The 27,435-nt window shown below is 37.1% G+C and overlaps 1 protein-coding gene across 3 annotated transcripts in view; it reads left to right on the forward strand.

Annotated features, from left to right (window-relative positions):
• nr5a2.S (nuclear receptor subfamily 5 group A member 2 S homeolog) overlaps positions 1-27,435 on the forward strand; it is a 62,241-nt gene that overhangs the window by 17,219 nt on the left and 17,587 nt on the right. For all 3 annotated transcript variants that reach the window (XM_018259443.2, XM_041591207.1, NM_001087716.1), the window contains 3 exon segments: positions 1,008-1,126; positions 5,375-5,516; positions 9,197-9,843. In XM_018259443.2, the coding sequence (XP_018114932.1) occupies positions 1,008-1,126; positions 5,375-5,516; positions 9,197-9,843 (908 nt within the window).

Consider the following 27,435-nt stretch of genomic DNA (forward strand, 5'->3'; position numbering starts at 1 on the left):
TCTTTTCATGGAGATTTGGATTTTATCTATCTATCTATCTATCTATCTATCTATCTATCTATCTATCTATCTATTTTCTATCTATTGTCTATCTATCTATCTATCTATCATCTGTCTGTCTATTTATCATCTCTATAATCAGTCTATCCATCCCACATAAAATATGAAATATTCATATATCCCAAAACTTCAGCAACTGGGAGACTGGTTGCTTAGAAGGTTATTTTTATATTCAGCGCGTATGCATTGATATAATCTAAGACAATAGTTTAGATCAGAATATAGAGCACAAATAAACTGCTAATTAATTACACAACAAAATATTTACATGTGCATGTTTAGATGTCTTGCAAACCTCAAAGTGCTTCTTATTATAGGTGCTACAGGCTGGTATGTGATTCAGTTTATCTCTATGTCTGAATGTCTAACACACATACACACAATTGAACTGAATGTCATTAATACTGAATAGGAAAGACAAGGCCTTGAAAGAGGCAGCAGGGAACAGAGAAATGTTAATTTTGAGCAGTGCAGTTTGTAAGACTTTGCTACTATATATGGGGCTTCTGTGTATAAGACTAGTGTAGGTTTCATACCTTTCATTATCTGGATAATTTGGGCTGTGCAAATGGAAATAAAGTGTTTGATATTGAACATGACTTTATTTACACTGCACCGTCAATACATATGCAATGCACACAGACAACACACATCCAAAATTCCCTTTAAAATAACATGCATTTCTTAGTAAATTTGTTGTAGAAATACAGTATATGTTAAAATAAACCTGGCACACAGAAACATGGCACATCTTCAGTGAATGGGTATCAACCATTTGGTTAATTTGTCAGTGGCCTACAAGCAGCATAGTATAACTATAGCTTGTTTATTGAATATACTAATGTCTCACTAATACAAGAGGATTTATTGCCCTGAACTATCTTAACTGTGCGTCTAGTGATATTTGTTGGATCACTAATGTGCCTCTATGTATATTCTTCCTACAGTGTCCCAGTATAAAATGATGGGCTACTCCTACGACGATGAACTTGAGGAGCTTTGTCCTGTGTGTGGGGACAAGGTTTCAGGATATCATTATGGACTTCTGACCTGTGAGAGCTGCAAGGTGAGAAAAATGCCCTGCTGTGCTACAGCCTATATAACACGCAAGCTGTGCATGAGGCCTTAAAAGAAGTACTTGCTCTTGCATATGTCGTATAACTCTTGACTGTATACATATTTGAGTGTATTATATATGTATGCATGTATACGTAGGTATGTTTATTTGTTTATTTAAATTTAATTGCATGCATTCAGTCTTTTCCTTTATAATGACACTGATATAACACATATTTATATATGTTTTGGTGTTAGAATTTAAATCTAAAAGCTATTGTTGGTAGAAAAATATCCACATAATGGTTGCCATTACTCCTAATCACTAGCCATGCCCATTTGCTAGTTTTTGGTCAACAAATTACCAAATGCCCCAAGCGCTTTTAGTGCTGATTATCTAGGCCCATTCAAATTCAGTTAATATCCATAAATAAAGGCAATTGTATTTCTAAGTTATATATATATATATATTAGGGATGCACCGAATCCAGGATTTGGTTTGAGATTCGGCCAGGATTCTGCCTTTTTCAGCAGGATTCGGATTCAGCCGAATCCTTCTGCCTGGCTGAACCGAATCTGAATCCTAATTTGCATATGCAAATGAGGGACAGGGAGGGAAATCTCATGACTTTTTGTCACAAAATAAGGAAGTAAAAAATGTTTCCCCCTTCCCACCCCTAATTTGCATATGCATATGGATTCGGTTTGGTATTCGGCCAAATCTTTCGTGAAGGATTCAGGGGTTCAGCCAAATCCAAAATAGTGGATTCGGTGCATCCCTAATATATATATATATATATATATATATATATATATATATATATATATATATATATATATATATATATATATATATATATATATATATATATATAAAGATGCTGACGCACACCAGGATTTCTCATCAAAAAAGGTTATTTTATTTGATCGACGTTTTGGTCAAGATAACAACACACAAAGATGCAAAGAGTTATAAAGACTCACCCATCAGTGACCCATCACCAAACTCCTCCCATTAATTCAATTGTGCAGTTTAAGGGGCCGATTCATTAACTTCGAGTGAAGGATTCGAAGTAAAAAAACTTCGAATTTCAACGTGTTTTTTGGTCTACTTCGACCATCGATTGGGCTAGTTCGACCTTCGACTACGACTACGACTTCGAATCTAAGGATTCGAAGTAAAAATCGTTAGACTATTCGACCATTCGATAGTCGAAGTACTGTCTCTTTAAAAAAAACTTCGACCCCCTAGTTCGGCAGATAAAAGCTACCGAAGTCAATGTTAGCCTATGGGGAAGGTCCCCATAGGCTTGCCTAAGTTTTTTTGATCGAAGAATATTCCTTTGATCGTTGGATTTAAATCCTTCGAATCGTTCGATTCGAAGGATTTAATCGTTCGATCGAAGGAATAATCCTTCGATCGTTCGATCGTAGCATTTGCGCTAAATCCTTCGACTTCGATATTCGAAGTCGAAGGATTTTAGTTCCTAGTCGAATATCGAGGGTAAATTAACCCTCGATATTCGACCCTTGATGAATCGGCCCCTAACCCTTGTTGAACCATATTAGGAAGTTGATGTGTTTCAAACTATGGTCTGGAAGACAAAGTGCATAGTGCCTTATATTAAATATCATAAAAATGGATACAGTGTTCAAAATTTTTTATTCACTGTATCCACTTTTTACTCTAATGCGTCAGCATCTTTCTATGGATATACAACATTTCTGTATAGCACCCAGGTAGTTGTCCCTTAAGTGTGTGTCTAAGACATGCATTTGAATTATGGAAAAGTAATCTCCCATAGACTAAATTTTATCCAAATAATCCAAAGTTTTAAAAATGATTTTCTTTTTCTCTGTAAGAATAGAACAGTACCTCGTACAATATCCAAACTATATATATATATATATATATATATATATATATATATATATATATATATATATATATATATATATATATATATATATATATATATATATATATATATATAATCCAAAATAAAGGAAGCACTCACGGCAAATTTTTCTTGAAAAACTTTTTACTGGATCATGCAAACATCAACGCGTTTCGGTACCTCAAGGGACCGTCATCAGGATATATATAAAACCAGCAAAGAACCAGCACTCTCCAATAAAGTGTTTGTTTGCCTGGGTGCATGATAAATATAATATCTCCAAAGAAGATCAGCACTCTCAGGTCTTAAAAATATGAAAAAGGTTTTATTGAAAATAACACAGCATAGGACTAACGTTTCGGCCCAGTCCAGGGCCTTTCTCAAAAGTGAGAAAGGCCCTGGACTGGGCCAAAACGTTAGTCCTATGCTGTGTTATTTTCAATAAAACCTTTTTCATATTTTTAAGCCCTGAGAGTGCTGATCTTCTTTGGATGGATGTGTGTGTGTTAAATATACTGGTATGGGACCTATTATGCAGAATGCTTGGTTCCTGATAACAGATCTTTTCAAAATTTGGGTCGTCATACCTTAAGTCTACTATAAAATCATGTAAACATAAAATGGTTCTGCTTCCAATAAGGATTAATTATATCTTAGTTTGGCTCAACAATAATGTGTCTGGGAATCACAGTCCAACATAGATGAGCTACAGGTTATATAGTCCTTCTGTATAGCAAAATACCAGGAATGCTACCTAAATATTAGCATAGCTCTGAGTTAACATTCTGCAAAATAAAATGTTTTATTTTATTTTTTATTTTTCAGCTGGGAATGATTTTTAACTCTCTGAGTATAAAATTATGTAGTTGAAAAGCCTAATCCTGATTTTAGTTCATTTTTATTTTTAAAATCGTTTGTTTTTCAACCAAAGGCAAAATGTAGCAATCCCCTTAATCACTGGGCCTTTTTTTAAAATATATCCTGCAAAAAATAATTCTTCATTTATATCCGTTTTTACTACATTTTTAATGCCTTTTAAAGTGCATGAAATAGTAAAATACAGTAACAATAAAAATAAGTTATATCCAGTAGCAATGTCCCTGCTACTCCAGTGCTTAAATATAAACTGGGATTCCCATTGGGAGTTCCCTTTAAATTAATCTTATGAATTTTGAATGTTTATCTTCATGGGAAAATGCAATTAAGACCATTATATAAACAAAAGAGATTGGGGCATTGAAAATAGAGCCAAAGTTTGCAAATTTTTTGTACCAATGTTTGTTACCAATGTAATATTTTAAAAGTGTAAAACAAAACAGATAGCTCTATTTGTATTTTCATTGCCTCTATTTGGGGAGATAATTCTATCTGTCATGTCCCCCATGTGTCTCTACTATTTGAATGACAGAGCCTCAGGTTGCTAATATTTTGCCTGTAAATTTGTATAGCAAGTCTTTTCTAAGATACAATAAAATAAGCAATTTATTTCTTAGAAAGAGCAACTTTGCTTTGTTACAATTTAAGCAACATAAACAACATTATAATTAACACTGTAACAGTGGCCACACGCTGCATTTCCTGACTTCTCACAAACAATAAGAAAAGGTGGCGCACATAAGGGGTTTCCACATATAATATGATAATATTATCTTCCAGGTCACTGGGTTGAAGTGTAGGAAGATGAGGCTCGAGCATTTGTGGATAAGTCACTGAGCCAGTACATGCGCCGAAGAAGGATAGGGGAGGGTCTGGAATTAAAGGGTAACACAGCCAAAGATAATGTTTGATCTTCTGTGGTTTATGCCAACAAAATTTCAAGTCATATGCCAATTAGCCTGTGTTTTATACTTGTCTTTGTTTGGCCTTCGTCAAAGGGATTGTGGACTGGGCCAATAATGAATAATAAAGTAACCAGGGCTTTGGTTTCATTTTTTTAGACTGCACTAGGTTAGGGAAATTTGCTAATAGGTGATAATGGATCACAAGAACTGGGTAAACTGTTGTTGTTTACACTGCTTAGCTGCACTTGTATGAACAATCACAAACATTGTCTTTCTCTACCTGTAAAAAATCGTTAGTACTGTGCCTTAAAGTGAATGCAAAATGAAACGTAATAGTACGGCTTAACAATGAGATGTTGGAAGGTACAAGTGTGCTGGGGCTCAGTGACCTGAGGAACTTCTTGTGCATCGAAAAAATACAAATACTGAAACACTTTCCAAATTACTGATATGTAGGGAGAAAGCAAGAAATTGCAATAACATGTTTATTTTCATTTCAAATGTGAAATTATGTTTTGCTTCTAAGGGTGCAAATAAATTAGTGCCATTAATACTACAATACACTTATTTTCTATTCAGGGATTCTTCAAGAGGACAGTTCAGAACAACAAGAGATATACTTGCATTGAAAATCAGAGCTGTCCGATTGATAAGACCCAGAGGAAGAGGTGTCCATACTGCAGGTTCCAGAAATGTTTGAGTGTGGGCATGAAGCTGGAAGGTAAGGCTTCTCCTGGCATTGTCAAAATTGGCATCTGTATCATAATACACTGGGAGTTCATACTGAACAACAGAAAATAAAGAGGAGGCCCTGAAGTAATATTAACCTCTATCCTGCCAGACAGTATGACCATTCTCAGTTTGGCAAAACATTTAAGCATGACTATGTGAGGAATACATTCACTATGAATGTCACAGTCCTTTTTGTAAAATAACACAACTTTCCAGATGTGAAAGGAATGGCACATAGATAGCATGAAAAGAAAAATAAAGTTGGAGGTGGAAAAATGTGAGCACTGGGTTTCTCTGTAGAGCTTTTCTGTACTATTTTTTCACGTGCCATATTGTTACTGTACGTTCTCATATCCAGTCCTAAAGCATACATGCTGCAGCCTATGCTGTTACTCCATATAGTTCTGAATCTTCTTATCTGGCCATGTATTAACACTTTCTGTATAATCTGTTCCTACCCCATCTATTGTAAGCTTCACTCAGCTACTTGCGTTTCAGTTTGTCAGTGCCCGTTATCATATGTTCCTGTATTCTTCCTATTATCCGAAAGAACCATTAGCTGTCTTTTGTCATGCTATAGGACATCTTTCCTTTACTCTATTCCATGGCATAACCCACCTATGTGTCCTCCTGCACAACTATCTACAGCTCATTGCTTCTATACAATTCTATTTTTTAAATCACCCTATGTATACCCTATGTGCTATATAATATAGATTTCTTATGTTCTCCAGGGCCAAATGTTATTATTATGGAACATATTTATCATAGGGCAGAAGATCTTTGAGGAAACATTATTTTCACGTTACTGTGTTTGGTGCATATTTATTTGCTGGCTTTGTGTATTTTTAGTTAGTCAATATATGTTAATTGAAAGAAAGTGAAGTGTAAAACAGGCTAGGGTTATCTAAGGCCTTACACATGAAGTGGAACTACAATCCTAGCATCCTAACAGCCATTGGTTGTTGGTTGAATGTTTAATACTTTCTTTTACATCTGTAACATCAGGTTGAGACCCATACTGCTCAATTAATTACTAAAGGGGTTGTATATCATATAATGTCCTATTCTTAGCAACTTTTAGCAATATTCTTGCCTTTATCTTCTGCTTCTTTTCAGACTTCAAATGAGAGTCACTGACCCCAGCAGCAAAAAAAAACAAATATTGCTCTGTGAGGCTACAATTTTATTGTGATGGTTACTTTATTATTGCTTATGTTTTTGTTCAGGCCCTTTCCTATTAATATTCCAGCATCTCACTTAAGTCATTGTCTAGTATATAGGGCAAATTGGACCCTTGCAATCAGATAGCTGCTGAAATTCCAAACTGGAGAGATGCTGACCAAAAAGCTAATTGATTTCAAGCATCATTAAACAATGAAGACTTATTTTGTCTCAGAAGAACATAGTCTACATCATACAAAGTTAATTTACAGATGAACAACCCATTAAAACCTATAGGTTGACTAGATATAATTTGCCACTTGTAATTCTTATTCTGCAGCAAAACAACCCCCCACCCTTTTGTCCCATCTGATCTTTCAGCCTCATCTCCTACAGTACACAATATTCTAACTGTTTTACTGTAAAGGACGTACAGCTATTTTAGAGCAAACGTCCTCTATAACTCATAATCCTTATAACGACACCGTGGTGTATACTTTGCTAATAGTCCCATTAAGGTTAAATTGCAGCCTATAAATTACTGAGATTCATTAATTTTCTTCCTAGATGTGTATTTTGGATCCCCATGCATTTTTAATAGTAATCTCTCTTTTGCATAAGAGCCACTGGCCAAGGTGGGCTCAGTCAGTGTCACTCGCTATCCCATTAAACTTGCGCTGCAATGGAACTCACCGCTGTGACAAGCCCCATTAAAATCCCCCCCTTGGCTGCAGCTGAACCACATTTATTTTTAATTATTGTACAGTTTTTGTCTGGCACTGTGGCAACATAAAAAGAAACTAGCTTTTCTCTTTCAAAAAATGCAGATCTGACAATTTTGTACATTTAGGTATCATTATATAGCTGTATATGAATTATTTGGTGTGCTCATCATGGTTTTGGAGGCTGTTCATTTGAAATAAAGCAGTGTAAGGTATTACTGTTGGTAGTCTGTGATCAGTACTCTGACTTCTATAAGATATAAGTGAAAACAACAAGACTACATGTGTATTCTTTATGAAAAACAACAGGTAAGGCTAGGTTTACTATATGGTATTTAGCATTGCCACTTTTTTGATTAAAAAAGTACACCTAGTCAGGCAGGTATAAATTAATGATTTATTATATTAACTGTAGACAAAGCCAGTACCCACTTAATAGATAATATAAGACAATCCTTTTAATAAAAGTAATTATATAGTCTTCTGTTCTCTAAAGAATCCAGCCAGGTAAGATGTGCCTACTTTATACTAGGTAGAAAATAAATACATGTGTTTACTTATATTATAGCCATTCCGTATAACTACTTTTATTTCTTTAAGCCCTTTGGGGTAGTTTGGCCACCACTGTGTTTGTGACAAAAAAAGAATAAGAAGGAAAATTGCCACTTTCTACATTTCACCCGTCCCCATAGAAATGTATGAGAACTGCTCTGCCTGTGGAAGACCTGTTTGTGACAGGTGGACTACCCCTCCAAAATACTAGTTTAAGTATTTATAAGCAACAGTCCCTCTTTCACTAACAGTGGAAACCAAACCACGGTTTGTATGAAAGCAAACTTGTCTGAGAGCAGAAGCGGGCAGAAATTATGTATACATAAAATACTAAGGAGGTGTTAACAAACATGATATTATGGGATGTTAGTGCCCTTATAAAATCAAAGTTTTAAAGACCTAGGTTTAATCATAGTCTACCCTACTCGGAATTTGCTTTTCTTCTTGTTCTCATGCCAAACATATTAAAATGCTGTAAAGAAATATCAGATGCAACATATCTATACAAGCTAAAGTTGCATTTTATTGCAGGGTGGGAAGATAAGTTTCTCTTTTGCTATTCATTTCCTCGTCAAAAGCAAGAGTGTGGCAAATGCAAGAGTAACTGCTGATAGAAACGACCTGCCTTTAAAGGGCAAGTCAACCCCAAAATAAAAATTTGCCTTATATAAGAAAACATAATTCTAAACAACTTTGCAATATACATTCATTACAGTATTTCAGTGCTTTTATTTTATTTGTAAAACAATTAATATTGAAAGCAGCATTGGTTTAACTCCCAGTTGTTACTTTTTAAACAATGTTGCAACAGTCTTAGTTCCCCAGCAAAGACAAGTCTGTTAATCTGCTACCTTGTCTTACATTGTATCAACAATCTTAGACATCACTGCAGAGAATAGAAAGGCACAGACAAACACTGCTTTCAATAGCAATACATATACAAACAATTTAAAAAACATAGAAAATTTGTAATTAATATGTATTGCAAAGTTGCTTAGAATAATTTTCTTTTATTAGGCAAATTTTTATTTTGGGGGTTGACTTACCCTTTAAACACAATGAAGAGCAAAAACCAACCTAATCAGGTCTGGATCAGCCTTTTAGTTTTTTAACCTAGAAGATACAAACAAAAATCTGTACTTTGATACTGAAGGAATGTATAGGAGAAAATGTATGTCTTGAGGATAACCTAGTAGCTACTTTAATTCCAAACTCTCTGTTCATTCTACAGCTGTGCGAGCAGACCGAATGCGAGGAGGGAGAAACAAATTTGGGCCAATGTACAAGAGGGACCGTGCAATAAAACAGCAGAAAAAGGCTTTAATTCGTGCCAATGGACTGAAACTAGAGGCCATAGGTCAAGTCATTCAGTCTATTCCCACTGATCTGACCATTTCTTCAGCCATACAGAACATTCACTCAGCATCCAAGGGACTGCATCTAAACCATGCTGCTCTGCCCCCATCAGACTATGACCGAAGCCCCTTTGTAACGTCCCCCATCAGTATGGCTATGCCACCTCATGGCAGCCTGCAGGGTTACCAATCTTATGGGCACTTTCCAAGTCGTGCTATTAAATCAGAGTATCCAGACCCTTACACAAGTTCACCAGAATCCATAATGGGATATTCATATATGGACAGCTACCAGTCCAGTTCTCCCTCTAATATCCCCCACCTAATTGTTGAACTCTTGAAATGTGAACCAGATGAACCTCAAGTACAGGGGAAGATCATGGCATACTTACAGCAGGAGCAAGCCAACAGGAGCAAACACGATAAACTCAATACATTTGGACTCATGTGCAAAATGGCAGACCAGACACTATTTTCCATTGTTGAGTGGGCAAGGAGCAGCATCTTTTTCAGAGACCTTAAGGTAAGGCAACATATCCTCTGATTTTGCATTTTTTTGTCTTGTCTTGTGTTTTATTGGTCACATAACACCAGTGGTTATTTTGGTTATTTGTCTCTTGCATATATTTATTGGGCCATTATTCTAGCTGTGGACACATCTGCAGCATTCAGCAGAGCATCTCATCTAGAGGGACAGAATAATGGAAGGGCCCTCTATCGATGCCTTGGAGTCAGTGGCAAGACAAAATTACATTGCAATTATAGCATTTATTTGTGCAGTAGCATATACATTGCCCTGCCTTGTTAGAAACGTTACTTAGATAGACAGGGGAGGGATTGGGAAACACTCATACCCCATTCGTTTATTCTGCTTCCGTGCAAAACTGTAGGAAGTGAAAAAAAAATACTCACCCCTACTAAGCAGAAACCACTCAATTGTAAGAATTATTTTTAAAACTGTATATATTTCTATGGGATGTTGAAGGCCCTATGTATTCAGAAATAATGCATGGGCTTTGTATCTGCCCTTGAATATATTTTGAGGTACTGAAATCTAATATAACCTTTCCCTATTATGGCTATTCCATGACTCATCTAATAGGTGTGGCAAATGTGTTTTATATGAGCCAAAGTCATATTGTTTTTATAAATTAGTTCAAATCAGTTCCAGATTTACTGTGATATATTAGAATTCAAAAAAACAAATCTCAATGACATGTAAATGCTACTATTTTCTGCCTTTTTCGAAGCTTTTCAGTCTATGACGTTCTACTATGCATTTTTATAAATACTGTTATCGTACATTCACTGACCAAAGCAGCAAAGCAAAATAATCTGCAACAGATTACAGTTACCCGAACTCTACAGTTATTCATATTTTTAAGATACCCTTTCAGTTCGATGTACATTATAACAATCAGAAATCACTTGTGAATCACTTGTATTTATGGTGCTTTATGTGCTCATAGGGTTTGATTATCTCCTTGTAAATGTATTATTCAACACACATTTATAAATCACCACTATATATATATATATATATATATATATATATATATATATATATATATATATATATATATATATATGGGAACAGCCTTTCCGTAATTCGAAGCTTTCAAGTTTTCGGGATAACAGATCCCATATATACTCAAAAATTGCTGACATTGGTAATTTTGCTCAGGGTACTTTTATACATCCTGCAAATATGTGTTTATTTGTATTGAGTTAAAGCTTTTTCAAGAGGTTTTAGTGAAACTGCAGCCTCCAATGGGGAGTTTTCATGAAATATGTCCAAATCATTGCTTAGAATTTGAAAGCAATTGCTTCATGATGCGTTACCTCTCAGATATGGGTGTATCGTTGCTATACTCAACAAAGTACTCATAATCTGTATTGTTTTCAAGTGAGAACTGATTAACACAGGAGTGCCTTTACTCATGCAAGGTCTACTTTTAGTGATGTTGTCCCATTATGATCTACATCCATAAAAGCATTGTAGTATTCTGGAATCCATGGAAAATATTACTTAAATATTGATTTATGAGAAAATGTATATTGTTATATTTAACAAACAACTATTTCTTATGTAACCTTTATAATAATAAATATCCGAATGAAAAGTATAAAATAGGAGGTGATTTTGGAGTTTCTCGCTGCAATATGTTGGCACTTAAAGGAAAGTCGTTTAGCACTTGGGGGTGCCAAATGTTAGGCACCTCCAAGTGAATGTATTTACCGGAAAGCCCAGGCCAGTGCTCCTATCAGCAGAGCACCACAGAGCACTTCTTTTCCGGCTTCTTCTTTCTTCAAATTTCCCTGGGCAAACGCATGTGCAGTAGAATGAAAAAGCCAACTTTTTAGTTAAAGTTCGGCTTTTCACTCTAATGTGCATGCGCAGCCGTACGAAGAAAGAAGGAGCCAGAAGAAGATCGCTCCGTGGTTCTCACTGGTATAACCCCGGGCCGGTGCAGTAAATGCTTTAAGAAACCATTTCCACTCGTATAGAGTGGTAACAAATCATCTATTCCCTTATTTTGGGGGAAGGGGGATTATAGTCACTTTTATCTTGTCCTGCTCTGGTAACCAGACTATACTCTGAATGTGTGGTGCTTTTTTATATTTCAAGATGAGATACCGCTTTAATTGCCAGACCCATCAATCTGGTTACCCTGGAATATGTCCCATCTTGTATATGAACAAAATAAATAGAATTTGAATAATTTTGGAAAACTCTCACTTTTTCATGGTGGGAACATTGGCAAGGGCTTTTTATTTTAAATATATTTGGAACCTAAACTGCTCTTTTTTTTTGGTTGAAACTTGTGAAATAACCCAAATATCTTAATAGGTTATTCTTCAACACCTCCTTCAGAAACTCACTGGAGTTACTGAAAATACACAAGACGTGACCTGTAGGGTCACTATTTTCCACAGCAGCGCTAAAAGAATGTTTAATTATTTAGACTAACAAGTCACATATAATTAGGCAGCTTGAAGTGTCTTTGCCTTTTTTTAAAGTTATAAAAGCAGGAAATGTCTCTAACTGGCTCGATGAAAGGAACATTCAGGTCTGCTCTTTCAATTACTGATCGCATGCAGCAGGCACAGCAGTGAGTCCATTGTACCCACAACTGAACTGTACAACTTCCCTACCAGTTGTTAAAAACAGCAGTCATTTCCCGGCTACTTGTTTCATATGGCGAAAGCGAGATCTGTTTTATGTAACGATTGACTTAAAGGGATAAAATACCGTTAATTGCCTTAGGAAATATCATCTTTCTCCAGAACTGCTTTGCCCTTAATACAGTTTCCTGAGATGTTATATTTGTATTATGTAATGACTCCTTTTTTTTTTTTCTTTTTAAATATTTTTTGGTTTTGGCATCAAAAAACCCCAAAACTTAGAACTACATGTCCCAGCATGCTTCTAGGAGTTGATGTTCAACGACAACCAGGGAGTTAGCATGCGGCTATCTTAGTGCAGACATTTTTCTATCTGGATATTCAAGTTGCCTGTTAAGTTTTTATAGTTTGGATTTGAACCCTGAACTATGTTAAACTTTATATACTCCGAAATAAAACTTCGAAGAGAAGAGTGTGGATCAGTAATTATAAACAAAGGAAATATAAATGAAGTGTTCTGCCCCCCCATTCTATTTTATATTTAGCACTTCCAGTAATATGAGCCAAGTAGAACAAAAGGAGGGTTAAATATAGAAGTGGGATCACTGATAGCTTGAATATTCCTCAGCTAGTATTCCCATATTACAGGGGACATTCAAAGGAACAATTACAGTGAATGGTTATTTATAATGAGATGTGCACGCCACTCTCCTCATAAAGCCAAACACTCTAAACAATTAGGGGACAGATTTAAAGAGGCAACGACATGCAAAAATAAAAAGGGGCTTTAAGCGATTAAAGGGACTTTAAACTATAATGGAAATATATTTAATGTGAAATCCTCTATTTTTTCCTAGAGAATAGTGATAGTGGTGCTGCAGTCTTTATCAAGGGTCGAATTTAGATTTATCAAGGGTCGAAGTTTTTTCTAATGGAATTTTGCCATATTCGGTCGAAGTTAAATCGTTCAATCGTACGATGAAATCCTTCGAATGATTTAAATGATCGATCGAACGATTTTACTTCGACTTCTAAAAACTTAGCCAAATGTTGGCTATAGGTTCTAGGAGGTCCCCATAGGCTAACATAGCAATTCAACAGGTTTAAGGAGGCGAAGTGTCGAAGTCGAACTTTTTTAAAGAGCTAGCACTTCGATATTCGAAGTCAAACTTTTTTACTTTGAATCTAAGTCGAAGTCAAATTTAGGCCTATTCGATGGTCGAAGTACCCAAAAATTTGTTTGAAATTCGAAGTTTTTAAATTTGAAAATTCACTGCGACCCTTAGTAAATGTGCCCCTATATGTTTTCTAAATGTTTAATATTCAATTTGAGAATGGAATAATATGATGTTATACAGCGAACCAAGTAGTTTAGCGGGAGACCACATGTGGCCCTATAGAGGATTTTTACAGCCTCCAATCTATTTTGTAGAACCCAGACTTTCCACAAGCATGTGGAATAACAAATAAAAGGCCCACTACTTAGGGATGCACCGAATCCACTATTTTGGATTCGGCTGAAACCTTTGTGAAAGATTCTGCCGAATACCGAACCTAATCCGAACCCTAATTTGCATATGCAAATTAGGGGTGGGAAGGGGAAACCATTTTTACTTCCTTGTTTTGTGACGAAAAGTCACACGATTTCCCTACCCACCCCTAATTTGCATATGCAAATTAGGATTCAGATTCGGTTCGGCCAGCAGAAGGATTCGGCCAAATCTGAATCCTGCTGAAAAAGGCAGAATCCTGGCCGAATACTGAACCGAATCCTGGATTCGGTGCATCCCTACCCACTACATAAAAGAAGACTGACAGCACTGTTTTAAGGTTTAAGGTGGCCATAGACGCACAGATAATATCGTACGAAACGAATTTTCGTCCGATATTCGTTGCGTGTATGGTGGAAAAAGAGCCGACCGATATCGGCAGAAGACTTGGATATCGGTCGGCTCGTCGATCGGGCTGGACGGAAAATTTTGATCGGGTGCCTTTGAAGGGACCCAAACATCGCCCATTGTTAGTGCTGAATCGTTTGTTTCTACCTGTATATCTACCTGTATATCTGCCGATTCAGCTCTACACGTGTGTATTGAAACGAATTCTTGGAAAGATCTTTTCCAAGAAAGATCGTAATTGTTACGTCTATGGCCACCTTTACTTTCCCTCCGTACTCTTAGCAATAACAGGGGCTTTTTTTGCATATTTAAATATATTACTCTCAGGCGTTTTCGTAATCTTTCTTGAATATTATGTAATAGGTTGCAGGCATCATCTAGTGTCCTCTGCAAATATGCCTTTTGCCCCAGAAATAGACTTTATATCACTGTTGCAATAGAGTCCCCAATATCACAAGGTGATGCCAAATTGCCCCAGGTGTAATGCATATTTCCAGCTTAGTAATGATGATAGATGTTTGCTGACATTTGCTATTGGGTAGATATTACACTTACTGGTAATAGTTTGAGAAAAACTGACAGACTTGGAATGCTGATTGGGTAATTCTGGGAAGTGCAGGAAAGTCTGTGCATTCAGGAGCTTGTGGGCTTGTCTTTATCATAATTAATTTATTATGCACAGCTTAACTTTGATACTTAATGCCAGAGCTGCTACTCTCTATTACTGTAAGGAGCAGTGCAGTGGGAAAGCTTTCCTGTTTTGGATGTCAGCCTTGCACCCTTGAGTGCCTTGTCACTGTTTATATTAACAACTGCTAATATTTTGAATCCTATCAAAAATCACCATGTCCATCTCTCCAGGGTGGAGGACAGATGCCACCGATTGCACCCAAGGGAATTCTAGTTTAACCACATATGTTTTAGCGCATTTTTTGCAAGGTCTGTGCAATATACACTTAGGGGCAGATTTACTAAGGGTCGAATTTCTAATTTAAAAAAACTTCGAAATTCGACCCTCGAATTGAAATCCTTCGACTTCGAATATCGAAGTTGAAGGATTTTTAGCGTATTCAATCGATCGAACGATCGAATATAAATCGTACGATCGAACGATTTTTACCGATCGATTGAAGGATTTCTATTCGATCAAAAAAAAACTTAGAAAAGTGCTGTGGAAGGTCCCCATAGGCTAACATTGCACTTCGGTAGCTTTAATTCTTCAGTACTTCGATTATGGAATGGTCGAATATTCGAACGATTTTTACTTCGAATCGTTCGTATCGAAGTCGAAGGTCGTAGTAGCCTATTCGATGGTTGCAGTACCCAAAAAATTACTTTGAGATTCGAACTTTTTTAACTTCGAAAATTCACTCGAACTTAGTAAATCTGCCCCTAACACTAATATTAATCATAACATTATTTTATTAAAAAATTGCAGGGTACAGTATTACAATTCCATAAAGGTTTCCATCTGCACATACACGTGGCAGCAGATTGGGGAAGTCATTTTTCTTTGCACTGCTTACAACCTGCCCAGGATGAGGAACCTTTGATCTTCTAGGGCAAAAAAAAACAAAATAAAGGGAAGGGGGTTATGCCGAAATTACTCCCACAACTTCCTGTCTTTATATGTGCACAATACAATAATTCAGAACTCTATCTCTGCCTGGGTATAGAATACTGCAGAATTTTACAAAATGCTCCTCTGTAAAAACACAACAAAAAATATGTTAAAGTGAGTGTCTGTTTAGTGGCAGCAGTGTAAGGGTTACTGAAACTATTTTCTTATTAGCAGACAAGTCTGCCAGCGATTCTAGATACACAGCTATTGTTACAGCAATTCCTGGCATAAACCTGAGATGATTTTTTTTGTTCAGTCTAATGATTGAAGGAAGCTTTGTGGTTTTCATATCAGCATGCCGATCTTATCAGGCTTAGGAACTCAAATAAAACGATGATGCTGCTATCCGGCTCAGTCCAATTTCTATACATCAGACACTTTTCCCTCAGCTGGGCCCTTTGCTGTGGATGGGAAGTAGTGTTCTCACAGATACTTTCTCACACACACAACAGTGTTTCTTAAACCATGTAACAATTTATTGGTGAAAATTAGGGGTACAGATGTTGCTCGAACTATTCCCTAAGGATGTTAAATTCCAGGCAATGTATTCTTAGGCCTATGGCACATATACATTTAACAAGGGAATACAGTGGTCAAAATATTCTTCCCTGTCGGCATCTACTTTTCATTTACATGAATTAAAAATGCACTTTTGGCTGACATTGACACTGGGGGACAGATTTATCAAGGGTCGAATTTTAAGGGTTAAAAAACCCTCGAATCCGACCCTTGAAGCAAAATCCTTTGAATTTGAATATCGAATTCAAAGGATTTTAGCGCAAAATGTTCGATCGAACGATAAAATTGTTAGAATCGAACGGTTCGAACGATTTTAAGCGATCGATCGAATGATTTTTATTCGATCATAAAAAGTGCCCAAAACCTATCTGCAATGTCCCCATAGGCTAACATTTAACTTGGTAGCTTTTATTTGGCGAAGTATTGAGTCAAAGGATTTTTTAAAGAGACAGTACTTTGATTATTGAATGGTCGAACGATTTTTACTTTGAATTGTTCGAATCATTCGATTAGATCGAATTTGACCAATTCGATGTTCGAAGTACCCAAAAAATTACTTTGAAATTCGAATATTTTTGGATTCAAACTATTCACTCAAGCTTAGTAAATCTGCCCCTGACTGTCAAGGACCAAATTACTGGTAGCACCAGAGTGTGCCATGTGAATGTCAGGCACTTGTAGGGTTGCCATCTTTTCTGGAAAAAAATACCGGCCTTCCTATATATTTATCTTTTTTTCCCTATTAATAACATTGGGATAGACCATCATTTTTACCGGCCAGGCAGGTAAAATACCGGCCAGGTGGCAATCCTAGGCACTTGCAAGCAGCAAAGTATCTTTAAATCATGTTAGTTTTTGCAGTTTACACTTAAAAATATTAATCATAAAATTACATTTCAGTGCTATACAATTAAAGACAACACATTTGCTCACATAAATTGGAATTATGATGTATGACAGGGCTGTTCAATGGGAAGGCCACAGTCCAGCAAACATTTTATGATGTTTCAGTATAATCTGGCCACATGTAGGAATGTGGGGATAACTGACCCCCTGCATGGATAATATTATACAGTACTGGTCTAGGGCATTTGATAAGCAAATTAAGATTCAGATTTGATTTTGAAATGAGTGTGGTATTTGAATCCAGTATTTTATGGTTTACTATATACATATTCATTATATATACTGTATATATCTATATATATATATCACCTATGTATCCTGAGTCCACGGTCAAATGTACTTTAAAATTTAAAGGCAATTCAAGCACAGATGGACACAAGTAAAGGAATTACCGATTTCTTCTCTATAAGAATAGCAACATTTGATTCCCCAGACATGAATTTGCAGCGAATTTCCACGTTTTGGCGCAAGCGAATTAATTCTCAAAACTGCGGCTACCATTTGGCCGCCGCATCAAAAAAAAATTGTTGCACGTCAGCGCACATAAGAATTGTCGCGCATCAAAATTATTCAGACGCCTATTGCCTTAAATGCATTTGGACCAAATAGTCGTGCGTATAAAAATTGTCGATTGTGTCAAAATTGACACACGTCAAAATTATTTTGACCCCCATTGACTTCAATGCGTTTCGTGAATTTTTCACCACAAATTTGCCCATCGCTAAGTATGATCAATTTACTCCTGTGCTGAGCAGCTTCTTTCCCAATTCTTTATTATTTTTCACTCTGGAAAGTGTTTAGTAGCACAGCTTTGCATTATATCTGTTGATCCTGTATGCTGTCTTTGCCTAGTAGAGGTCTGCCCTGTGCATAGTCACAGCTTCAGAAGCTAAGACCTGTCACAGGCCTCCCTGCTTCATTGCCTTTGAATTATCTCTGAGCCCTCCCCACGTTCTATATTCACCGATATCTCTGGTAGATGAGCAGAGAGTAAGAGGACAAGGGCAGGGTCGTCCTCTGAAGGACTAGGAGATACCAGGTGAAGTGTTAATGGGCCTAGAGCATAACCGTTCTCTTGATATATGGTGTCCAACCCTAAAGCAGGCATTGCTTTTCAAAGATATATTATTTCATTTGAGCAGAGCCGTCCGAAAGTGGCTGCGCTTCTGTCCTGATAGATGATCCTGTGTCCGCAATCTGTTATGGAGTGTGAGTTTTTCTCTACTACCCCTTCCTGCAACTCATAAAAATTGTGCTGAGCTCTCTAAGTTTCCACTAGCCTCTCTTTAACCCTTTGGGTCATGGGTGCACAGTTTTTTCCCCTTTCTATACATTATGGTCCCAGACTAGGCTGGGAATGCCATGCACCAGTATACATGCAGCAATGCTTTCTACAGAAATTATGGTATTCTCAGAGATGTCAACTGATCCAATGGCCTTAGGTCCTGGATTCTGTAAAGCAAATTTTTCTTCACATTAAATGGTAGCATAAAATGCCCAGAGTTATGACCCTAATGACATGGGTTAATTGACATCTCTGACCTTGTATGGCAAAATAAAAATGCCTTGTCTGGAGAGCTTGCATGCATGATATAAGTTATATTTATGGATATTACTTTTGCTTATTAATATTTCTTTTTGGCAACTGTACCATAATGATCATTTGATTGTTCCATATCTGCTGTTTTCTGAGCCTTTTTTCCAGAAGTGCCGTCCAATACATTGAGTTTGCCGTTTCTGGCAGGTTTATTGACAGCTTTGCTAATGATGCTTTTACTGAACAGGGGAATTCTGCGTAGACCCACCTCACATTTATGTATCATAAATGCATTTGAAGTGATACCAATATGTTTAAATGAAAACAGTCTTCTCCTTTGGCTCAATGTCTTTAGGAAAGTCATTGTGTTAGGCTAGAACTTTGCTTCAAGGTTACCTTTATGTATAGACCAAAGTTGACCTTTAGACCACCATGTTTTCTTTGCACTGGTGCAGAAAGAGATAACAGAGATGTGTCTCCTGAGGCTACTGTCTGAAGTGAAATGTAGGTAAATTAGGAATATTTGGCATGCAGCCCTCCAGCAGTTGTTAAACTGCAACTTCTAGCACCTGCTGATGGGGCATTCTGGAAGTTGTAGTCAACTTCTAGATATTTTGATAGACTTCCCTGAGTATTGAAAATATCCACTACTGTTATAAAAAAAGTTTTTTATTCTTGTACGAGAATTTAGGTATCTCACACTTGGCTAGGGACACCTAGAATGACAGCACACAAGTGGGCAAGCCTCCAGGTGCTTCCGGCCTTCTCCTACAGTCCATGCCCTTAGCGTGTCTCTTGCCTGAATGAATGATGGCAGGTATATCAGATATGTCTCACTAGTTGTGTTTGTATTGTTTGCCTACCTACTCCGTGCCCTGGGATACCCACATAAAACTTCAACATAATCATGCAGTGTTTATTTTTGTTTTAACAGAAAATAAAATGAATGTTCCAGTCCTGAGTTATTGGCAAGTCCAAGGTGCATAAAACAAATAATAAATCAACAGATGGGAGGCCCATTCATCCACCCTGGGAGGCCCATTCACCCACCACCCTATATACAGCTCACAGAAATAGAGGACATTTAACCTGCCTGAATCTTTTAAAGGGAGCAAACTTCACAGAAGTGATTTAGTGCCTAAATTGTCAGTTAAAATAGCCATTTAGCAACACCTTTTTATTTGCAATAAACACCGAAAATGTGTTTAATGTAGTTGATCTGGTCTCAGGTATTTATATACAAATACCAAGCAGAGTTACTGTATGTTCCTGTGCCTTTCCTGGGTGTTTCTCTAACAATCTAGTTCCAAAGTCCAACACATACATTTTTTTCTTTTAACTCTATGAATGCTTTAGGGTACACATTACTGTCTTCAGAAGGAATAGTTTTATTACATTGTTTTATTAGAGCTGCAATGGTTATACCCATTGTTTAGTTACAGTATTTCAAATTATTTATCAGCTTCTGCGGTAAATACTTTTCTCTGTAAGAATGCTGGAATGCTCATAGATACATAGACTTTATGTAAAACATTTCTTGCCTTTGCAGTCTCATTGGATATAGAAAATTAACTTATGCCATCTTTCATGACTCCTACACCTTCCAGGGCTGGAAACAAGGGATAAGCACAAAGGCACCGGCCTAGAGCACAACCATTTTAGCAATAGGGTGGGGGTGCAATTGCCTAAAATGTTAAGTGTGGTTCATTACAGTTTTATTGTCAGGAATAAATAAACATTACAGCTCCTGTGTCTTCAACTAACTGTGCCAAACAGTGGAGTAATTATGTGGTGGTACCACAGGGGGGATAAAGCACAGGTTGCCACCCTTGCTTTGGGTGCCAGAGCTTCTTGGCAGCTTTGGGCAGCACACAAGTGGGAAATCAGAATAATAACTACTCATTAAAGGGATCAACCCAGTTCCAGCACCCACAGAGTTCGGTCACAAGTGACACTGCAGAGCTAGCACCAGAAGGGTTAATGTTTGATGTCTTGGAGTGAGTAGGATGTCTATACATTGTATGCCCATTCTGAATCACTTATTTCTCACTGCACCAGCTTGGTGTAATTAGCTTTGTAAAAACACTCATTAGTGTCCTTTTGCAGCTCTTAATAAGGATCCTTAATTAAATCCTGAATAAGCAGGGGTCAACATGGTGTCAAGGGGAGGTAGAAATGGCTGACAGCAGGGGGCCTTTGCACAAGCCATCCCAATTCTCACTGGTGTAAATGAAATGTATTTGAAATATAACCATGCAAATACTGTAAATCCTACATACACCTGACTGTATCATAGATAGAAATGGGTTTTGCCATTGAATAATTCTCTCACCTTTACCCTTCCTCCCATTTATATTATGTACCACAAACTGCAGCTGGTGCTGGACAGTAAATGTATCAGTAACTGCTTGAGGATGAATGGGATTTGTAGTCCCTTAGTTTGGGCTATAATTTAAATTGTAATATTTGCAGGGAAAATATGCTTTTGTACATTTTGCGCCGTTCTATAACTTTTTTCTTTCCCCAGACTTTCATTCCCAATGTAGCCTACAAGAGATAGGAAATCCAGACTAAAGTAGATAAATGCACAGATGTCATATGAAACACTTCAAATAAGTGTCTGTCTTCTAAACTTTGTTTTGGGGGTATTTAATGACAATCCTGGCTGGGCCATAAGGATTGTATCACCTTCTCATCATAATGTGTAAAAAGCAACAAGTGCTGTTCCTTTAAGGAAGAGTGATGCCTTCGTTAACTGTACTGTTGGGTAATTAAGGCACTATTGACTAGCTCATGAGTAGCATGTAATTATTTCACTCCAATCATATTGACAGTATTTAGGAGGAGGATGATGGTGACAGATATTGTGTCTTTTTATCCAAACAACTTGATTTAACCCCAAGCACAGAGGTAAAAAGTACTAATAGGTAGTTGCTGTCTTACTGTGCCCCATTATGATTTCCCTTGTGAGTGAGGGAGAAACAGGAGCACATATGGGACATGTAACAAAGGTGTGAGATTTGCTACAAATACAGCAACCAATCAGCATGTAGCATCTTACTGATCACCTGTATAAAATAAATTCACTAGTTGATGCCATTATATTCTGCCTGGTTGTAACCAGCGTTCTGAGTTGTGTTTTATTCCGTTTGTGTATCAGTGCGTTTGTTTAGACGCAGCACGTTGCATTTTCTTGCGCTTGATGCATGTTCAGCTATCAACAGAACAGAAGGTAGAGTTTGGAATGGAAAACAAATGCATATAGTTGTGTAAAAAGCATGTTTAAATGCAATATATGCATTTGTTCATGCACAGAATGTTTTTAAAAAACGCCTGTGTGTAAGGGCTGAACTCCACAGTGCGGCTTGTTCCGATCCGACTCGATGAGATGAAGCGGATACGACGAGATGGATGCGCCAAATATAATGTAAGTAATAGGAATGTCGGACCTACAAGTTGCGTGCATCTGACACGACTGTTGGATGAAGATGCAACATGCAGAGTTCAAAATTCCACCGTCGTCTCTGAAGGGTTATGTTAACCCTTCAGTCTCGTGATGAATGCCCGCAGCTTGTAGGTCCGACATTCCTATTACTTACATTATATTCGACGCATCCGCCTTGTCGCATCCGTTTCCTCCCATCGCGTCTGGATGGGAACAAACTGCACCGTGGCGTTAAGCCCTTAGAGCCCTTATTATGAGTGGGGTTTAGTAGCATTTATATTACCACCTACATTTCATTTGTCCACCATTAACCAATATAACGCTGCTGCTACTTTGCATGGCATGTTACTAGAAGGCTTTGGTTCTTATTAGATTTTCTGGGTTCTGACCTCACAGTGGGTTAAACACAAATTTTGATACCTAAAAGCAAACAGGAGCTGAATAGACAGGAGTGCGGCTCCCGTGGGAGATCATTCCTGAGGTGAGATGTATGAGAACTTAGAATGCTCAGCTGCTTTGAGAAGACTGAACCTTTCCTGTTCACACCACTGTAATCCTTAATTATCCCCAAAGAATAAATTAGAAAGCTTTTCTTTTAACCTCTCTACATGCTTGCCTTATATATATTACTAATAAATTAAAGCAGCACAGATGCTGACATGCCATCTCTGCAGTCAAGTTTTGAACTAATATTGAGCGATTCATAATCATCCAATCAATTATTCAGACAAATATTAGATACCTCTTATCTGTGTAAACAGCAGTTTAGGGTTGCCTGGATGGGAAATGCTACAAAAGCCTTATTTTGCATACAGAAGCTCTTCTCATTTACATGCAATACAATGGTTGGCAGCAGGCAAGTTGTACAATGTAAAATTCAGTGCTTTGGTCCTGGCATTTTTTGTTAATAAAAGGATTAAATAACTATTATGGAGCTCATCTTGTGTCAGTTATTTTAATTGTGTTACTGTGTGACCAAGTCTTATTTAATATTCAGACTTTGATGCCTTTGTAGAGTGTATGTATTTTTTAGCACTGTGTGATACAGTTTCTAAACCTATTGTCACTTTGCAGCCAATAATACTCAAGGTACGAGCTCCATCATGTTCCAAACAGAACACTGGCAAACAGTAGAGAAATGGATATGCACAGAGAATCAGTTTGGTATGATCCTTAATATCACTATGTCAGGTGCATGAAAGTTTAGCAAATAGGTGCCTGGGGGCATAGGGGTTCAAGCTGCATCTTATTTTACAAACTTAAAAGAAAAGAGAATAATACCATGACTACCAGGGAACTTTGGTTTCCCAATCGTATTAACTTACCCTGCTAAACTGGTCACATGACTGTGACTTCAAAACATGTCAGCTCACTCAGCAGCCAATGAATGGACTATCCCAGATCCCTAGCCAGCCAATCATCGAGCGAACGTGTATGGGAAGATCAGTATGGAGGAAGAGAAAGGATAGTATGAATGTTTTCTCCTTTAAAACAAAAGGTTACTCTTTTACAATGGCAGAAATTCAAAAAGGGGTGTGTGAGAGGCAGAAGTATTTTATATTACATTCAACCAGAAAGCAGACGGCACTCCGGATAAAAACTGTTGTTATTACAACAGGCTGTATAACAACCACACCTAACGCGTTTCGGGAGTCACTCCCTTAATCATAGTGATAGTGATTAAGGGAGTGACGCCTGGAACGCGTTAGGTATGGTTGTTATACAGCCTATTGTAATAAATCACCACCTAGGAGCACCGCCTGCTCTCTTGGTTGAATGTAATAGGATGACTGTGTGGACGCTAAAGGCTGTGTACCCTGTGAGTCTGTGAGTATACAGACTGGAGCTGTGTGGGGGACCATTGACAGTGGGTGAGTATGGAGCAATCATTTCCATTAACTATGTGAGAAATATTTTATAGTATAAACATTCTTTGCACTTATGGATAATGGTTGCAAAACCTGCTTCTTTACAGTAGTTCCTGAATCTCAGAACCATGCTCATAGCAGTAAGAAAAAACTACTTTAGAAATAAAATGGGTAATTCATGAGCTAAATTTCAATTTTCCTCTATCTCCAATCAAACGCTTGGGTCTTCTCTTAACACTGTACTGCACCAATGGTGTCAACATGTTCAGGAGTCTGTTTGGTTATACCCATATACAGTAGCTCAGGGACAGGCTAGATTACAGGTGAGCTGCAATAGTGGAAGGTTAGCTCTGATATAGCATAGGTCAATTGTGTGAATAAAACACTATTGACCTCTGCAGTAAAGTATACTTTTACATCTTTTATTTCTGCACAAGGGAAGTCTGACCATTCATATGTTGTTGCATATTCTTATTAGTAAGGTATAGGATAAAAAAATAACACCTAGGAAGTGGGAAATCCCTGTTATAGACCAGCTATATATATATATATAAGCGTATGTTTCCATGTATTCTGCCCCTATGTATCATATAAAATAACAATATACAATTTCATTATTCTTAGGCAAAAAACAATATTATTCATAATTGATCAAAATATTATGCAGTAATTAAAATGTGTCCTGTAGCAACGCCTGAGGATATTTAATGCAAACCAAAAAAATCTATGTATGTCATAATTAGAAAAAAAAAATTACAATTTTAAGGCTTGGGAATGAGGCCAGTGGGGAGTAAGGAAGGTCAGAGGTCACAGTGATAAAGTCCTCTTTTGCTGTTGCTGTGGAGGACCAGATCAATTTCCTTGCTTTAGAGTATTGATTGCACATCCATTGGTATGGCTCATCCTGGATTGATTGGCATTTGTGTGATATGGGCTGGATGAATTTCTGACCCTGAACATCATAAAGGAGCGAGCTGGTGACAGGGTGTCCTGATCTATGTTGGGCCTCTTATTGGCGGTTCCTTTGATTCGGCTCATTGGGCATGAAATAAGAAGTAGGGAGTTATGGCACAATTGTGATGGGTCAGAACACGGGCAGCAAAAATCTGACACTTCAAAAGGACGTTCCCTAAGGTATCAGCAAAAATCAATATTTAAAACAAAGTAGCAGTGTCATTTACCTTTTTAACTACATGTAATTGTCGGGAAGGTTCATATTTAGCTTGTTTGGAAACACATTCACACACATTTGTATACCCTTTCTTGGAGGGAATGTAGAACTACTCCAATATTCTTTCTGAAATACTGCTCTCCCTAGGCACCCAGTCTGGCTAAGTGTCCTTCCCATAGTGTAAGTACTGCATATCCCAGGACTGAAAAGCAGTTGTATAACACTCTATTACAAAGTCTACTATAGTTTTACAAACCACAATTTCAATATCCAATGTACTCATTTCTATATATAGGATGTATATAGGATATTGTGCCATTTATATTTGTCCCTGTCCCAGTGGAACATACAGTACAGGGAAATAATGTGCTCTTACCGATCCAAACAACATCCGAATCCTCACCACTTACATTATATTCCCAAACATGCCATTTGTATGTTTAATTCCTCTCACCTTGTGCCACCACTGCCATAAAGCACAATCACTGCTGCCAACTTTGTACATTACCGTAATCCCCCCCCCCAGCACTCATTGTACAACAACAACACAACTGACTTTACACCTGTCTGTCTTCACTAGGCAAATGTTACATTTGTTCCCTAGTATTCCCAAATACAAATAAATTTCATTCCAGGTACACCAAAGCTACTGACCACTCCCCATCAGTTTATTATACCCTTCATAGATTTATTTAAGGGGCAGATTTATTAAGGGTTGAATTGAAAATTCGAATACGAATTTTGAGATTTATCAAGCCCTGGCCCTTTAAAAATTCGCATTTGACTATTCGCCACCTAAAACCTGCCGAATTAATGTAAAAGTCAGGGGAAGAGGTCCAGAGACCAATTTGGACTTGTTACTAGCCTTCCTGACATTCAAGTTTTTTTCGAAGAAAAGAACAGGGGTTCGAGTTTAGTCGTATTCGATTTGAGTTTGATTTGAGTTTTTGGGTCAGTAATATCCGTTTGAGTTTTAGATATTAGATTTTTTCATTAAATAACCCCCGAGTCGAATTTCGAGTATATTCAAATGTATTAGAGTTAAAAATAATTCACATGAATTCAAAATTCGACCTTTAATAAATGTGCCTCCCAATATGTTGTTTGTGCCATCAGTTTAAGGGGGATTGTGTGGCTTATTGTGGCCTAATATCCTAGAATAAATGACTGTGGTGCAGTAACTTAACTGGAGGGGGGCGGGCCCTGGTGCGGGATATGCATGACCTTAGGAACAATACAGTGCAGCTGCTGAATGCAAAAGAGTCTCTGGAATTCTATTTCGAACATTGATAAGTATTTGAAAGCTATGCGACATATGTGGTATATTCACTTAGGCAATGCCTTTTGGAAAATCATTTCTTGTGTAATTTGGATGAAAAGGATGCATACAATCATATATATATATATATATATATATATATATATATATATATATATATATATATATATATATATATATATATATATATATATATATATATATATATATATATATATATATATATATATATATATATATAGTTCGAAGCTAGTGCACCCGTCACTCTATGGTAATGCCTTGGTGCTGGTTATAAGCAGTAATCTGTAGCGCACAAAAGAACTGCACACACAGGACTTTATAGTGAAAAACAAAAATTGTTGGCTTTTTTACGACGTTTCGGCTCCTAAACTCGAGCCGTCATCGACGGCTCGAGTTTAGGAGCCGAAACGTCGTAATAAAGCCAACAATTTTTGTTTTTCACTATTAAGTCCTGTGTGTGCGGTTCTTTTGTGCGCTATATATATATATATATATATATATATATATATATATATATATATGTACCTCTGTGTAGCTTTAGATAATCTCTATGAATACATAGTAGTTTAGAGAAACTCATGGAACTCAAAATGCTCTGGGTTTCATTCCCTTGTCAATCCATTATGATTAAGGGCAAGTCACTTAAACACCTTTGCCTTTCATAAGTTCTGCACCAAATACCATCGCCGGTATAGCATTGGACCAAACAAAAATTGGATCACGG

The sequence above is a fragment of the Xenopus laevis genome, chromosome 4S (genome assembly GCF_017654675.1).
Source record: "Xenopus laevis strain J_2021 chromosome 4S, Xenopus_laevis_v10.1, whole genome shotgun sequence".
NCBI classification, from domain to species: domain Eukaryota; kingdom Metazoa; phylum Chordata; class Amphibia; order Anura; family Pipidae; genus Xenopus; species Xenopus laevis.